This window comes from Elaeis guineensis, unplaced genomic scaffold (assembly GCF_000442705.2).
Source record: "Elaeis guineensis isolate ETL-2024a unplaced genomic scaffold, EG11 Super_Scaffold_1000024, whole genome shotgun sequence".
Classification (NCBI taxonomy): domain Eukaryota; kingdom Viridiplantae; phylum Streptophyta; class Magnoliopsida; order Arecales; family Arecaceae; genus Elaeis; species Elaeis guineensis.
Genome location: NW_027332423.1, coordinates 21,045,474 through 21,061,846, shown reverse-complemented (window position 1 = coordinate 21,061,846; position 16,373 = coordinate 21,045,474). Strand labels below are relative to the sequence as shown.

The window sequence follows — 16,373 nt, the reverse complement described above, 5'->3', positions numbered from 1 at the left end:
GAGCTCCTACTTGGTAATCTATAAGCTGCTTCTTGTTTTGGGTTCCATCCCCCAAGCTCTGTATGTGAAAGGAGGTTTTGAGAAATAATAGTTTCACATTAAATAGGTTAAAGACTCTTATGGTGCTCATATACTCTTGGCTCATCCACCTAAATATTCGGGTTTTTAGATAGGATCTTAACACATGTTACCCATACTTATCATGAAGGTAATCAACCTATGGAGTGGTCAGGTATGAAATGTTTAAAAAGACAAGTTTAGCTCTCTTGGGCTACTATGGTTTTCTTTCTTTACCTCTTTCAGTTGCTAGAGCTCATGCCTATTGTTATTCCTCTCCTAAAGTTTTAAACTTTCAGGTGGGGTCGATCTTCTAATCCATCTTAAAAAGAATCGAATGATAGATAGTCCCATGAATTAGCGTTCGAGGTAAAAAATAATCAATATGGCATTTAAATTTGTCCAAAGAAAGCCAATGAGGCTTACTTTGTGTTAGTGATTAGGCATGAGGAAATATAAGATTGGGGCCACGCTAAGTTCAGTGTCACAAGAGGTGCAAATGAAGGCCGAGTCAACTAGGAAATGATCCGAGATGCGAGCTCGACCAAGAAATAAGCCAAGCTCAAACACATTTCAGGGCAAAGGTCAGCTTGACTTGATTAAAACTTGGATTAGTGCTTAACCGAGCTGTTATGTGGAGCGTAGCTCGAACCTGAGCTGAGCTCGAGCAGCTTATTCAGAAACCAAGATATGTCTGAATAGCTCGGTACGGGGCTCAACTCTTCTCGTTAACTTGCACCTTTGAATGTCACTAGAACCTGAAGGATTTGCAAGACTGAGACAAGATCAAGGTTTAGCAGGGGAGCACTGCTACGTTAACATGCACAAGGTTGCTTGTTGACGTGGCAGTGCATGACCAGCTACTCATATGGCCTATTGGTCCATTCACAAGACACATGGCCAATTATGTGGTGTCCCATAGGATGGGGTTACAGGATGGGGAGCCCCACAAGTCTAAATTTTTAAAATTAAAACACCATACATATCGGCAAAAGCATAAGTGTAAAGACTATCAAATGCATAATATGTACTCATAGCCATGTGCCATGATTAAATCCAACTTTGTCTCGAGGGACATGCGACCATAAAAGATGGAAAATTCGTTGACAAGAGGCATCCTAACATATTAATCCATTGCATTGTGCTCAAACAATCAAAGCCATTTCAACAATTTGGCCTGCCAACCTGCCTAACCTTTAATCCGGTCACATTTAAATATTGAGGCTTCTTGAGCCCAAGGCTAATGGAATCTTATTATTAATCTTAACTCTATAATGATAAGCTTCCTCCATCTTGTTCCTCACACGTAACTTCCAAAAGAAGCAAGCACTAGTACATAATTTAAGGTGCGAACCGAAAAGCATCGAAGAATAAGAAGGCCCTTACAGATCTAACTAGGGACATAAAGGGGGAATGGTTCCGTGTTTGTCCACAAAGAGACTAAATTATATAAATCAGGAATAATTTTCATCATTAGCTACTAATGATGACGTCGGAGGTTATATTTATATGATGGAATCTCCAAGTGATTTGAGCATCTTGTGAAAGGCAAGAGCCCTAATTTCGGAAGGAACAAATACCCTTCCTTTATAATGTGGGGATTATAAAATGGTTAAGTGTCATAGCAAATAAAATAGAGAGTGGATGCCCTTTTCCTCGAGAAGTAACCCTCCTTTTCCCCCTTGTTATCTCTCCTAGTTTTGTGTCCTTTTGCGGGCTCCAATAGTTAGCTGAAAGGCCTAATTAGGGTTAGTGGACTTATAACAGCTAAACAAGATCATTAAGAATAATCCATAATAATTTGTGAATATTGAGCTTGGAGTAAGCCAACATTTGTCAAATACTTCATATGTATTACTGGGCTTTTAGAAGGGAAAACTCTCTATAGAATCTTGGTAAGATATATGGCTTATATGCTTTTGTTATTTCATGTTAGTTCTCACCGTTCCATGCCTAACCTGACTTTACGTATTTGGATGTCAATTCTATGCCAAAAACTTTAGCTCTAATTCTCAATCAAGTTGTGTAGTAATCTTGGCCTATAACCTCCTCTTCTTGGGGGAGATGTGAACCACGTCATGCATTAATCTTGTCACTTGATCTAACTTCACTTTCTACTACATTATATTTATTGTATAATTGAACTCAAACATCTTTTATATTGTGGTAAAGCCCCACCTTGTGATCTAATCATAGATAAAGAAAGTTTTCCTTTAACGAATCAACTCGAATCTCTCAAAAAAAAATTAGAAGAAGATGAAAGAATTATTAAAGTAGGACTTAAATCACCATTTCTTTTATTGATTGATCTAAAATCAAAATCCACGATCTTTATTTATAATGAGATTTGATTTGCATAATTTGGATCCGATTCTTCTTTTTTTTTATAATAGGACTCTTTTATCTAAAAGAGATACTAGCAATAGAAATTAACTCGAATAAGCTAAAATTTTTCAGAAGGTAGATTTCTACTTCTACATCAATTTCATCTTTTGTCTGATTTTTTTTTTTGAATTGAAAGATATATGTCCAACCAAAATCTTATTCAAAAAGAAAATTTTTAGTTTGATCGATCCATTTTAGACTCCAAATAATAGAATTTAGATCTGATCGCTAGGGGCGCCGTCCTTGAAGAGTAGTATGCTACATCATAAATCTTGAAAAACTATTCAATTTTTTTTTAAAAAAAAGAAAGATCATCTTAATCATATATTGTACGTCTAAATTATGGCTTCCGAAAGTTTGGCCCATGACTCGATTTTCTGATATTATGGATTTTATTTTTGGATCATATCCAGTCCTGTTTATAGTGATCAAAATGATCCACATCAAATTTGAGGATCTTTCTGAATCATCTTGCATGTTTTTAATATCAAACTTAGCATCATTCTACTGGACCCAATTGTTCGAGTTTTATTACAACGCCTAAGGAAGATTCTAGCTCTGACGTTGTTAACGACTAGAGGTTCAACGAAGTCTCATTCCGAGTTTAGAAAAGATGGAGGCTGGCTTGTCAATGATGGAAAGAGCCCATCATCAGAATCTACTTGTGGGAGAAAATGAGACCAGCCGTTCCAATTAGCTCCATGCTAGCATAAAGGATGATGCTTGCCTTCCGCCTATAGACGGGTCCAAAAATTAGCTTAGCTACTTCTATATGGAGAGGAAGTGGGAAACCAATCTTAGGTGTAAAAATAAAGGCCGGGAACAAAAATTTCTGCGGGCAAAAAGTTTGGTGCATGGTATATAATGCGTTTATCCAATCATTAGTTACTTCACCTTCTTTCTCTCCATATCATTCGGACCATTGACGAGGACTGTTATGGCTGCATGCAAACCTACACCATGACATTTTTCTTTTGGCAAATCTATGTCGAATTTTGGTGTACCAAAAAGGGAGGCATCATATCTTGCAGAGAATTTGACTCTTAATATCCAACTCCAGTAAACATTTTTCCATCATTTAACTTAGCCGGAAAAAGGTGCAAGATAGCCAAGGTACGTTAATATGTTTTCTTGACAAAGAAATAACTGCATGAGAGTCGTAGAAGGGAAGAAAGTATGACCATGTAATTGCGTCACTCTATGTGCACGCCGTCGTAAAGATGAAGCCTAACGAATTGTGAAAATAAATAAATAATTTGATTCTTGGAAATTTCAATCTCACTCGATTGGTGCTGCATTGTTTGTTTTTCCACTTTTTTAGATGGACATATCAGGATTTTTGAAAGGAGGAACAGGAAACTACTATAGTAATTGTCAGTTGCCTTCAATAAGATTGATGCTAACATGGCAAAGCGACATAATATTACAAGTGAAGTCTGTGATAAGGCAATAAAAACAGAGTAGTGGAATCTTTTCATATTTTCTGTCTTAATATCATGTTCTTTTTGAGGAAATAGTTGTATCCTATTCAGTCAGCTATGTCCATTCAGATGTGTCGCACTAGCCAAGTTAAATATATATGTGACCTAAATTTAAGTGAAAAAGTGAAAGGAGGAACCGAACTCGGGATAAGGTTCATAGCTAGGGACATTTTCCTAGAAGGATTTGCTCAAGAGAGAGAATCTCTACGGTTTTTGGCGCACAAATCTTGGCACCATAACCTAAATAATATCCTCTGCATTTCTTTGTCCCAACGATGTCATGGTAATGAGGGAAAATGTTAGACCAATTGGTTGTCAGATCCAGATATCTAGACCTGGGTTGCCAGCCTATTCTATGATGATCTATTGGTTAGGTTTTAGGTTGGTACTCAGAAAGAAATTATTAGTTGAATCAGATTCACCATTGAGCTGATGAAAAAAACAGTAGAGAAGTAAAGAGAGTCAAGGTGACCTTTTTGTCCGTACTGCTTTTTGATTACCGGTCCATTAACTCAGCAATGGACCTGATCCAATCAAATATTTCTTAAGTAACATATTTCACTCCCCATCTAATATGCTCTTACGAAGAACAGTGAAATATTGATGAGATGCATCCCATATTCTCTCTAAAATTAAAAAAAAAAAATAACAATAAAACCGAACGACAAGTGACATGGAAGGTAAGATTGTAAAATCTAAAAATCATATTTAGTTGGTTCAAATTTTTAGACCACTCTATCAAATGAATCCCTATGACATATTTTCTTAAGTTACATGCTTAGAAAGGTCCAAAGAGCTCAAGGACTAAATTAGGATAGTGTATCAGCTATCATTCTTCCTTGTGTTGTTAGCTCCTGTTACTTATTATTTGCTTTGAGTGACTTGTCATATCATAATAACGATTCCTCGAATTAAAAAAGCCCTCACCAGTTTCAAAACAAACGTGGACATGCACTAATTGTCTCCACGACAATGCCCATGCAAGGGCTATAGTGTGCCAATTAGATATGGCCGAAGATAAGAAATTAGTGCACTTTATTACAATAAAAAAATTGAAAATCTGCAAACTTCTCATGGAGTCTCATATCTTAAAATTATTGGAACTTCTACAAGTAATTGAACTCCCTCATTGATTAATTGTAGAAATAAAAAATGAAGGAAAACCTCTCTCATTGGTTCCAAGGTCTAAATTCATATTTAGTAGACTTATCTCAACCAGGTGTCTATATATATATATATATATATATATAAGTTATTCTCAAGAACCCACTAGAGGAATGCTTTGATGCTCTGGGCAATGACTTTAAAGTTCAAATCTTGGTCTGGTTCCCCAAGGACAGCGACGAGAGATGCGTACGGATTTGGTTACCCTTCCCCAAGGGACGTGTCAGTGCCCCACCGCAAGGACAAGAGATCCCTTCACGTGCCTCGTCCTTGCTCTGTCTTTCGCTGCAATAGCTTGGTGTCAAGTGTCAAACTCTCCTCAACCATCAGGCCATTGCCCAGTGTCTCCTCCCGATCCACCATCCATTTGTTTCCAAATAGCCAGCCATACTTTGGCAATTTCTAACTCATGTTTGTTTTCTCTGCATGTAATTTTCATGCACTCCTATAGCATCTTTATCAGAAAAAATCAACGTTACATCAAGGTTGGTTACCAACTATGCTTGCATGTCATGTTCTCCAGAGTTTGGACTAACTACATACAAAATATAATTTATTTTCTATTGGGCCAAGTGATTTGTGCTTTCCAAGTATCTCATATGCATGTAATGTTTCTTCAAAGTTGAAACTGATACAACAAAATATATAGTGGCAAGAAGTCCATAACTCCATTTTTATAGGATCACACAGCGTTAACAACAACAACAGGGGACATAAAACACACAAGAGAAGAAATTACAAGGAAAGCAAAAGCCCACGACAATATCTTATAAACTCTGCAAAGTCTTAGAGTGGAAGGCCATCGTTTGTTTTATGAACTCTGCATGTCGATGACCCGGAAGGATTCACGATTCTTGAGGACGATGTCGTACATGTGCATGGACTTGAACTGGGTGAAATCTCGTGGGAGGGAGATGAGGTCGATAGAAGAGCGCTTGTGGAACTGGAGGAGGTTAGGATCTTCGTAGTACCTCTCCCACCCCAGGCTGGTGAGCTTGGGCTCCAGAGAGGAGTAGGAGTTGATGATCTCATTCGTAGGAGTGTAGAGCAGTACCTTCCGACGAACTGTAGAGGACTGCACATTGGCAGGGTTCTCCACAAGCCGGACAACTCCATTTTTGAACACCCAGACTCCAGACATATCTCTTCTCACGGTAATCTTTCAACTGTTGGAGTATAGAGTAAGGGAGAGGAAGAGAGGGAATAGCTGATGAGTTGGAAATGAAGTAGCTGATGGATTGCAAATGAAGGGTTTATGGGGTGTATAAATAGATGAAATTAGGATTATTTTAAAGTGGGAGATTGGTGGGGAGGACAGAAGGAAGTCATGCTTATATTGGCTATGGTAAAGATGTTTGCTTTGTGTGGGGTCTCAAGGATATAAAGGTGACACAGTGATTCCGGCGGTGCCGGACACATGTACTGTTCCTAGAGGCGGCGATTGGAGAAGATAACTGGAAAATTATATGATCAGCTTTTTAAGGAATATTGGTAATGTAACAACGCATAAGCTTATCCATAAAAAAGCTAATCAGAAGATATTATTTGAATTTCTCGATCTTATATAAGTATATAACATGCCTGCATAGGTCCTCATAGATAACATTCAAATATACTAGATAACTTGGATTTGTCAATAAGCCAGGTCTGACGTTAGAAGGGACACAAATTAGCGGCAGAATGCACTCAGCAAGCTACCTCTGTATATCATTGATGCAAGACTAGCTAGTCATCCATGGAGATGAGAACATCACTGTTGTGATCCAAGAACTTGTATTCTCTTTTGCAACTTTTAAGCGAATGCTTTGCGCTCAAGTGTACATTTTATTAAATTGGCAGAGAACTTGAGCACTGTCAGATCCATGTATGAAATCTAAAATTTTCAAGGCATCAAAAGGATATTGGTTGCAAGTTAGATTTCGCTCTCTTATGTTGCATAGAACCTTCTATTACAACCTCTTTATGCTTAGCTAGGGTTGTGAAGTTAGGCTACCATACCTAAAGACTCTATTCAGGGAAGTTGAGGCTTTTTTTTTTCCAAGAATATTCTTATATTTAAATGGGACTTTTTTCTTTTCCACTCTGAAAAAGATTTTTTTTTCTTTTAATAACTATTTGAGGACCCAAGGATATGGATTCTCAGCTTTCTTTAGTCTTGCATCAAGGATTAAATAGTGTGCCCACTGGGACACCGCAGTTTGTAATTTTCAAGGTTTGCCTAACTATTTTGACTCTCTTGTGCCTGCTTAAGTACCTGCTTTAGTGTTCATCTTAGTCTTTTTGTCCATGAGAGCCATAAGCAGCAGAAGAATGGAGAAAAAGTCCTAGTTTGGCAAAACCAGATGGCTTTCTTTATAGCACATGTACTAACGCAATTGCAAATGTGAAACTGAGGATGAACTTTTGCTCACATTGCATTTGATACAGGCCTGATTCACCTCCTATGGACCGCCAGATATATGCTTGCGTTCTTGGTCAAAAAAAATAAATGCTTGCTCGTGTGCTTGCAAGGTGTGTGTGGTGGGGGGGCCGGGGAGAGAGAGGAGTACAGCACTAGGTAGATGCCCCTAGATTCTTTAAAAGAAGATAATAAAGAGATAGAAGGACGATGAGCAGCAGAAGAGAGAGGAGAAGAGAATATAAGTGGAATCCACCAAATTAGAAAAATCAACAATGCATAACTGTTCAATATCAGAAGCCCTCTTACAACTCTTTGCAAGACTTTTAAGTATATTATCAGCAAGCCTATTCCTATACTAGTTTATTCTAGACCCTACATCTAACCAAAGAACTTCTCTATGACTAGAATTCCAAAAGTTCTAATAAATTTATTACTAAATTACAGATGAAGTTTTCGGCTATTTTTGACCTAGAAAATATGGGAATTTAGTCAAGAGCTATGAATATCGGTTGTAGATCTAGCAGAGACTTTTCCCACGAGTTTAAATTCTCCGGAGTCTGACATCTGTACAAAAAGTTATGTTATCGAGAATTTATTATTGCATGTGAACTTTAGCAGGCTTTGACCAAGTGGAACTAATGGATTTTTCCATGCAGTATCAGAGTACTCCTGCTATTGAGAAGAACTCGTCCTCTTAGATACTTTCATTTGAATTTTCTTTCACTCTTCCTCATAAGAACCAAGATTCCTTTGCCTGAAATCAGTTCTTGCACCGATGTCTTTCAAGTAATGCTTGAGATTTTTGAAGAATCGTTGGTAAAACAAATTCGTCCTAGAGTGTGATATTTTGTTCTTTATGTGTAAAAAAGTAATAATTTCCCCGAGTATCATACACTGTGTTCTTGTAAACTAGTCATGATATAGCGAGAATAATATGAGCAGCAGCCATTAGGACTATGCCATACATTATTCGATCATTATATCTATTGCCAATGGAAAAAGAGATAAGGCATTGACATTCCACATCAATTTTTTATGATCATCTAGCCAAGCTTTTCAAGCACCTCCATTGAGACCATAATCACAATGCTTTCACTATCAAGGGTTATCTTTGATAGAATATGTAATGGTGGTGGAACATACAACAATAGTATGAGAAACTATATAAAACAATGGAGAATACAACTTTTTCTCACAAACCCTTCTCCTTTTTTTTCTATTCTGGATACCACTTCACCACACCGTCAATTCTACAACAACCACCTATTTATAGGTATAAGAAATGACCTTTTGACTCCCCTAATAAATTTATCATTTAGACTTCCCATGTGACTCTTGGATTTTCCATGTGACTCTTGGCTTTTCCATGTGACTTTTGGTTTTTCCATGTGACTCTTGGTTTTTCCCACTTCAATTAAGTTTACAAAATGACCTTTGGATTTCTTCAAATATATTTAATATTTGCTTTTTCCAACACCCCCCCTTAAACTTAATTGTTCTTTCTTCATCATGGTGATATGGGATCTTCAACTTGAGCCTTCACTTGTTCTTCTTCTTCTTGCACCTCTATCATGTTGGTGCCCCAATTCCAGATTCCTTCTTCATTGAATTTTACATCACGGCTTATGAGGATCTTCTTCGCCTTTGGATCATAAAGTTTGTATGCCTTGGATCTCTGATCATATCCTATAAAGATGCAAGGATAACTCTTGTCATCAAGCTTGCTTCTCCTTTGATCTGGGATGTGTGCATAGGCAATGCAACCAAATACTCTCAGATGAGATACATCTGGCCTATATCCATTCCATGCTTCTTGAGGGGTCCTTCCTTCAAGATTCTTTGTTGGGCAGCGGTTGAGAATGTATACCGCACAATTCACAGCTTCCGCCCAAAACTCTTTTGGCATTTCTTTCGTCTTCAACATGCTTCTCACCATGTCAAGAATGGTCCGATTCTTCCTTTCTGCTATGCCGTTTTGTTGGGGTGAGTATGGTGCAGTCAAAGTCCTCCAAATACCTTGAGATTTGCAGAACTCCTCAAATGCCTTCGAGGTGAACTCTCCTCCTCGATCTGATCTCAAAGCTTTGATTTTGCACCCGGTTTGGTTCTCCACAAGAGCTTTGAACCTTTTGAATGTCTCCAGGGCCTCACGTTTCTCCTTCAAGAGATACACCCAAGTTTTTCTGCTAAAATCATCAATAAATGTTAGAAAATAATGACGACCTCCAAATGAGGCCGGTGTGATGGGACCACAAATATCCGTATGGATGAGTTGCAAAGGCCTTCGGGCTTGATGAAATGACTCTTTTGGAAAGCTAGCTCTTGAGTGTTTTCCAATAATACATCCTTCACATATTCCTTCAGGGGTATCCTCAATGAGAGGTAATCCTTTCACCATTGCCTTCGAAGATAAGAGTTTCAAGGAACCAAAGTTCACATGCCCGAACCTCAAGTGCCATAGCCATGTGTCATCCTTCATGCATGCACTCAAGCACTTTGTCATAACATACTTGATGTTCAATATAAACATTCGGTTCTTGGTCATAGGTACTTTTGCAATCAGCTGATCATGTTTTCTTAAGTAAAGATATCTACCTTCCATAACAACATCAAATTCTTTTTCTAATAATTGACCAAGACTTAAGATATTTGTTTTCATATTAGGCACATAGTAAACATTAGAAATGAACTGTTGAGAACCATTCTTGAGTTGAATTAGGATTTTACCTATCCCCTTCACTTGAACTTTTGAGGTATCACCGAAAGAAACATTGCCTTCCACTGTCTCATCTAACTCTTTGAACATGTGTTTGTACCCGCACATATGATTGCTTGCACCGGTATCCAAGTACCAAATATTTTCATTGGAACCTTCTTCTCCCTTCTCTGCTAGTAGCAAGATACCATCTTCTCCTTCCTCCTTCTTTGCATAGTTGACCTTCTCATGCACTTGGTTATTCTCATTATGGTAACATTCTGAGGAGTAATGACCATATTTACCACAAGTATAACATTTAATTTTACTTTTGTCATACCTTCGTCCTCCTCTTGAGAAACCTCGTTGCCTTCTTCCGCCAGAGGGACCTTGTGTGCTTTCTTCATTAGGTAAGACTCCTGTGCCTCCTCTTCCTCTGCCATGTCCAAAGGAACCTCGTCCTCGTCCACGGCCTCGTCCATGACCGTATCCGCGGGTATAACTATGACCGCGATTTATTTGACTGCTTTCACTAGTTGGGCCATCCTTCTTCTCATTGATGGTGAGCTTGCACTTCAAGGCTTGCTCCAAGGATTCTTCTTTCCGCATCAAGATCCTTTGCTCATGGACTTGTAGAGAACCCATGAGTTCATCAACTGTCATAGTGTCCACATCTTTGGACTCTTCAATTGCAGCTACAACATAGTCAAACTTCTGATCCAAGGATCTTAGGATCTTCTCCACCACACGCTTGTCCTCTACATTCTCACCATTTCTTTTCATTTGGTTTACATTAGAAAGAACCTTTGTGAAGTAATCCGAGATGGATTCTCCTTCCTTCATCTTCAAAGTCTCGAACTCGCCTCTCAACATTTGGAGGCGCACCTTCTTCACTTTCTCAACGCCCTTATGAGCGTTCTCAAGGATCTCCCAAGCTTGTTTTGAGTTGGTGGCACAAGCAACCTTCTCGAATCCGGCTTCATCTAGCCCTTGATAGATGAAATAAAGGGCCTTCTTGTCTTTTTTTCTTTGATCGACAAGCGCCGTTCTTTGTGCCGCCGTTTGTGCGCGGTCATCTTGGGGTTCTTCATATCCCTTTTCAACAACCTCCCAAATATCTTGAGAGCCTAGCAATGCCTTCATTTGGATGCTCCAATTCTCATAATTGGTGGTGGTGAGTCGTGGAATGGGGAATTGCATGCTGTTGGACATATTTCCAACCTCCGAGCTCTGATACCACTTTGATAGAATATGTAATGGTGGTGGAACATACAACAATAGTATGAGAAACTATATAAAACAATGGAGAATACAACTTTTTCTCACAAACCCTTCTCCTTTTTTTTCTATTCTGGATACCACTTCACCACACCGTCAATTCTACAACAACCACCTATTTATAGGTATAAGAAATGACCTTTTGACTCCCCTAATAAATTTATCATTTAGACTTCCCATGTGACTCTTGGATTTTCCATGTGACTCTTGGCTTTTCCATGTGACTTTTGGTTTTTCCATGTGACTCTTGGTTTTTCCCACTTCAATTAAGTTTACAAAATGACCTTTGGATTTCTTCAAATATATTTAATATTTGCTTTTTCCAACAATCTTACATGTCTTTCCTCTACGAGTAATCTTCCTGAAAATTCGATCCGTATATCTTTCTAGTTTTTCTTTTCTTTCAAGATAGGAGCAGTATCGAGCTATTTTAAAGAAGAAGAATTTTCAATTTTAGAAGAAATTACTTCCAATTTTTCCTTTGCATCTTTAGGAAGAGAATCAACTCTAGAAGAAGGATTATGAATTTTAGAATTAGAAATGCATCCAATTTTGAAAGAAAATTTTGAGGTTTTTCCATCTCTGGCAGTAGTGATAAAAGAAGAAGAAGAACCATGTTCAACTGATTTATATAGTATCTAAGGTTTAGAGGGATTCGCCATAATATGAGGCTTCTCATCACAATAATCAACTACAGAGAAAGAAGGCTGAGAAGGAGTCTAATTTTCAAAAGAAAGCTGAGCATAAAACCATCACTCCTTGAGGTCTTTTGCTAAGAGTTCAAGTTTCACATGCATTAATTGCTTGGATCATATGCTTCAAATTTGAATCCATTGTTATGCGGCTCTACAGGATTTTGTTGTTTCGATACCAAATAATGCAACAGTGACAGAGGAGGTAGATGCCCTTAGATTCTTTGAAAGAAGATAATAAAGAGATAGAAGAAGGATGAGAAGTAGAAGAGAGAGGGGAAGAGAGGATATGTGGAATCAATCATAAGAAAATTTATAACTCATAATCATTCAATATTGGAAGCTCTCTTACAAATCTTGACAAGCCATTATGCTGATAGACTATCCATCTATCTGGACACTAAATTAAACTAAAGAACTCTTAATGTGACTAAAATTCCAAGATTCAGAATAAATTTGCTATTGAAGCTTTCAGCTACTCTTAGTCCAGAAGATATGGAATTTAATCAAGAGCATTATAGATCTTAAAAAATGCTTTCCAACTAGCCAAGATTATTAGAGTCTGATACCTATGTGAAAAGTTATGCCTTCGAAAAGTTTGCTAGTGTCATGTGGATGTTGGAAGGCTTTGATCATTGGATCTATCGGGCTTCCAAATCCGTGCTGCATTAGAGAGAATTTAGAATCTTATAATACAAAACCATAGTGTTAAACATGATTAACAATGATAATTCATGTGCTACAGATGTCATATTCATTATTACAAAATAGGGCTACGGTAGTGGTTGAAAATCGCTGCCGTAGTCTAAAAAATTGCTGTCATAGTCTACGGCAGCGGTTAGACAATCGCAGCCACTATGTCCATCGATATAGGCCTATAGCAGCAATTTTTTGGGAAACGACAGTGGTTGTGTCAACCGCTGCCATAGAAAGATATGGCAGCAGTTTGTAACTGCTGCCATATCAACAGCTGCCATAGAGGCTATGACAGTGGTTGGCAACACCTATGGCAGCGATTATCTAACCGCTACCATAGTGCCAATCGTTGCCATAGATACTACGGCAGCGGTTGGCAAACCGTTGCCGTAGCCTTTCACTAATCAAAAAGGCCGGTAGACAATGGATGGTGGCTGACTGACGGGAGGGGATGGCCGCCGACAGTGGGGTGGGTAGCGGCCAAGGGAGGCTGGCAACAAGGGGTCAGGGGTGGCGACGACAGGCGGTCAGGGGCGGTGGCGGCGATGACGATTGCCGATAGCCTGCGGCAGCAATAGCGGGGGTGGGTGGGGGTGGTGGACGGTTGACTACTTAAGTTATTATATATAGATTATTTATTTTTTTCACAACTGATGCGGGACTATCACAATCAACCATAGGTTAAACTTACGGCAGCGGTTATCGATAACCACTACCATTAGTTGACCTATGGCAGTGGTTATCGATAACAACTGCCGTACGTTCAGTTTATGACAGCGGTTGGTGATAATCGCTGCTATAGATAGAGATATGGTAGCGGTTATACCTAACCACCGTCATAAGTAGATATGACTGCGGTTAGTAAACCGCTGCTATAGATCTATAGCAGCGGTTATTAGTAATCGCTGCTATAGAGCCGGAATATAATTTTTTTTATTTTCTCTAAGTATGGTATAATTTTAAAATTTAAAGTCTATCTTCACCGTTCATTATCTAAATAATTATCATTAAAATTTTATCACAAAAGACCGCCTCGATCCGACAGTCTTAGATATATCGATCATTAAAATTTGATTTCGACGGTCACGAACGATCACATGATGATTTGATAGATAGAGACCATCGATGGATCTAAAAATTTACAACGATAATCTCAGTGATATTTGTATTACACTATCAAAATTTTACTTCAATCGGACATCATTATTATGTCAATTTAGTATAGAATGATTTGGACCGTTAAATAAAAAATGAGTGATGAAAAGGCCAAACGGTGTTCAACTATAAGATAATTTTTTAGATAAATAATCTTTACTATTATTTTAATCATTTGTATAATGATAATCATAAAATTCAAACCATGCGTGTATGAACGATCTAAAATTATAAATCGCTTGCTACTCATTTTTAAATTTTTTAAGTAATTATACTTATATTTTTGTAAAATGTGTTCAAATAGATTCCAACATATGCACACAGTTTAAATTTTATGATTACCACCGTACAAATGATTAAAGTACTAATAAAGATCATTTATCCAAAAAATCATTTCAATCAGACGTCGATAAGCTTTGTGATCACTCATTGTTTATTTAATAGTCAAATCATCCCATGCTAAATTGATCATGCTAATGATGTTTGATTGAAGTAAAATTATGATAGTGTGTTACAAATATCATCAAAATCATCATCGTAAATTTTTGGATCCATCAGTATTCTCTATCTATCAGATCATCGTACGATCGTTTGTAACCATCGAAATCAAATCTTAATGATCGACAAAGCAAAGGCTATCGGATCGAGATGATCTTTTATGAAAATACTCTAACAATAATTATTTAGATAATGAATGGTGAAGATGTGCTTGAAATTCGATTTTACTATTACAAGTTTACGTAATCATCCAAAATTATTTATAAGTATCAATTAAATTTTTTAAAACTTTAATTTGAGAGGTAAAATGATATTTTTTTTATAAAATCATTAATACAGTCACGTAGATCTCAAAAAATTATATAAAATCAAAAAAAAAATCGCTAAAATACGGTCTCTAAATCAAAAGTTATGAAATGATAAAATTTTTATCTACAGTAGCAGTTACCCGTAGGATCTATGATGGCGGTTATCCGTAACTGCTGCGGTAGATCCGATCTACAATAGTAATTATTCGTAATCATTGTAATAGACATAACTTACGGTAGTGATTATCCGTAACCACTGCCGTAGGTTCTATGGCAGTGGTTTTAGAAACCACTGTCATATAAGCACTACCATAATTCTTTTTTCTAGTAGATATTAATTACAAAGTATATCAAACATACGCTTGGGCATGCATACGTGTGCAAATATAGAGAGAGATGTGTGTGTTGGTGGGTGAGTGGGTGCCGAGTGAATACAAAATGGACGAGCTATTGCATTAAAATGGTAAGGGCACACAAAATGAAGGATTTAAAAGTTTAATAACGATTTCTCTAAAAACCATTAATAGTGACTTACATGTATAAACCAAAATTCATTAACGATTTGATTCTTCTGAACCATAAATCAAATATAAAATTGTATTATGTCATTAAAAGTTCTTATAAATGCATTAACTAGATGCAAACAAAATATATATCACTTTCCGAGCATAATTAACTATTGTAATCATAATCAGTGGTTAATCAATTGGCTCCTTTTTAATGAAGAATATCTTAAATATATGAATCCCATTTCAATTTAACCCTATCCTCCCAAGAGCCATCATATTTTATCTTGCTTTTTTACATGTCTCAACTAACCTTCCAGTAGGAAAGCCACTAGGAGGACTTAATGGCTATGCGACAACAATGTAAATTTGATACTCCAAGCAGCCACAAACACCAAAGCAAGCAATCAACATCATACAACCGGTTCTGCATGCATCTCACATTTCATTCCACATAGAAGCTTTTGTGATGTTGTCAATCATCACAAATTAGTTCTCATCATATCCAAGCAATAGCAAATTGATTGAAGCTCAGCAAAAATACTAAACTAATATGCAGTGTGATCTAAAAAGGTGGAGCTTCACAACCAAGCTCTCAATGTTCTCATGATGTTCTCTACTAGCTTTTGCATGTGTTTACGTGTGTTTCACGGTATAGACTCAAAAGCCCTTTGAGAGCGATATGCAACTACTGTCTTGATGCTCCCGCAATTAGTTTGGATTAATTGGATGCGACCTCACCTAAGTGGATTAATTGGATGGCCGTCTCCACCATACGTGTCACCTCCCACCGAAAGCTCTAAGGATCATTTCACGTGACAACTTTGTCCTCATGTCCCCTTTCCCATATCTTTCCCGTCAAATCCCGTCATGTCATTGGCCAGCATCCCATGCTCAATCTAAATCCCTAAGAACCAATCAAAAGACTAGCCTTAATTTGTCTTGAAAAAGAGCCTGTTGTAACACTTATATGCTCGTTTTTGACCCATTGTAATTACTACAAAAATAAAAGAACAAGATCATACATTCATTCATCAAAAAAAAAAAAGATCATAAA

At 37.4% G+C, this 16,373-nt stretch overlaps 1 protein-coding gene across 1 annotated transcript; it reads right to left on the bottom strand.

Moving 5' to 3' along the window:
- Positions 1 to 5,672: 5,672 nt before the first annotated feature.
- Positions 5,673 to 6,316, bottom strand: LOC140854507 (flowering-promoting factor 1-like protein 1). Its single transcript, XM_073250456.1, has one exon. The coding sequence runs from the start codon at positions 6,226 to 6,228 to the stop codon at positions 5,899 to 5,901; it is 330 nt and encodes a 109-aa protein (XP_073106557.1). The 5' UTR covers positions 6,229 to 6,316; the 3' UTR covers positions 5,673 to 5,898.
- Positions 6,317 to 16,373: the final 10,057 nt, after the last annotated feature.

What these genes read in the sequence shown, in the direction of transcription:
- LOC140854507 (XM_073250456.1), bottom strand. Translation starts at nt 6,228, where the DNA reads ATGTCTGGAGTCTGGGTGTTCAAAAATGGAGTTGTCCGGCTTGTGGAG.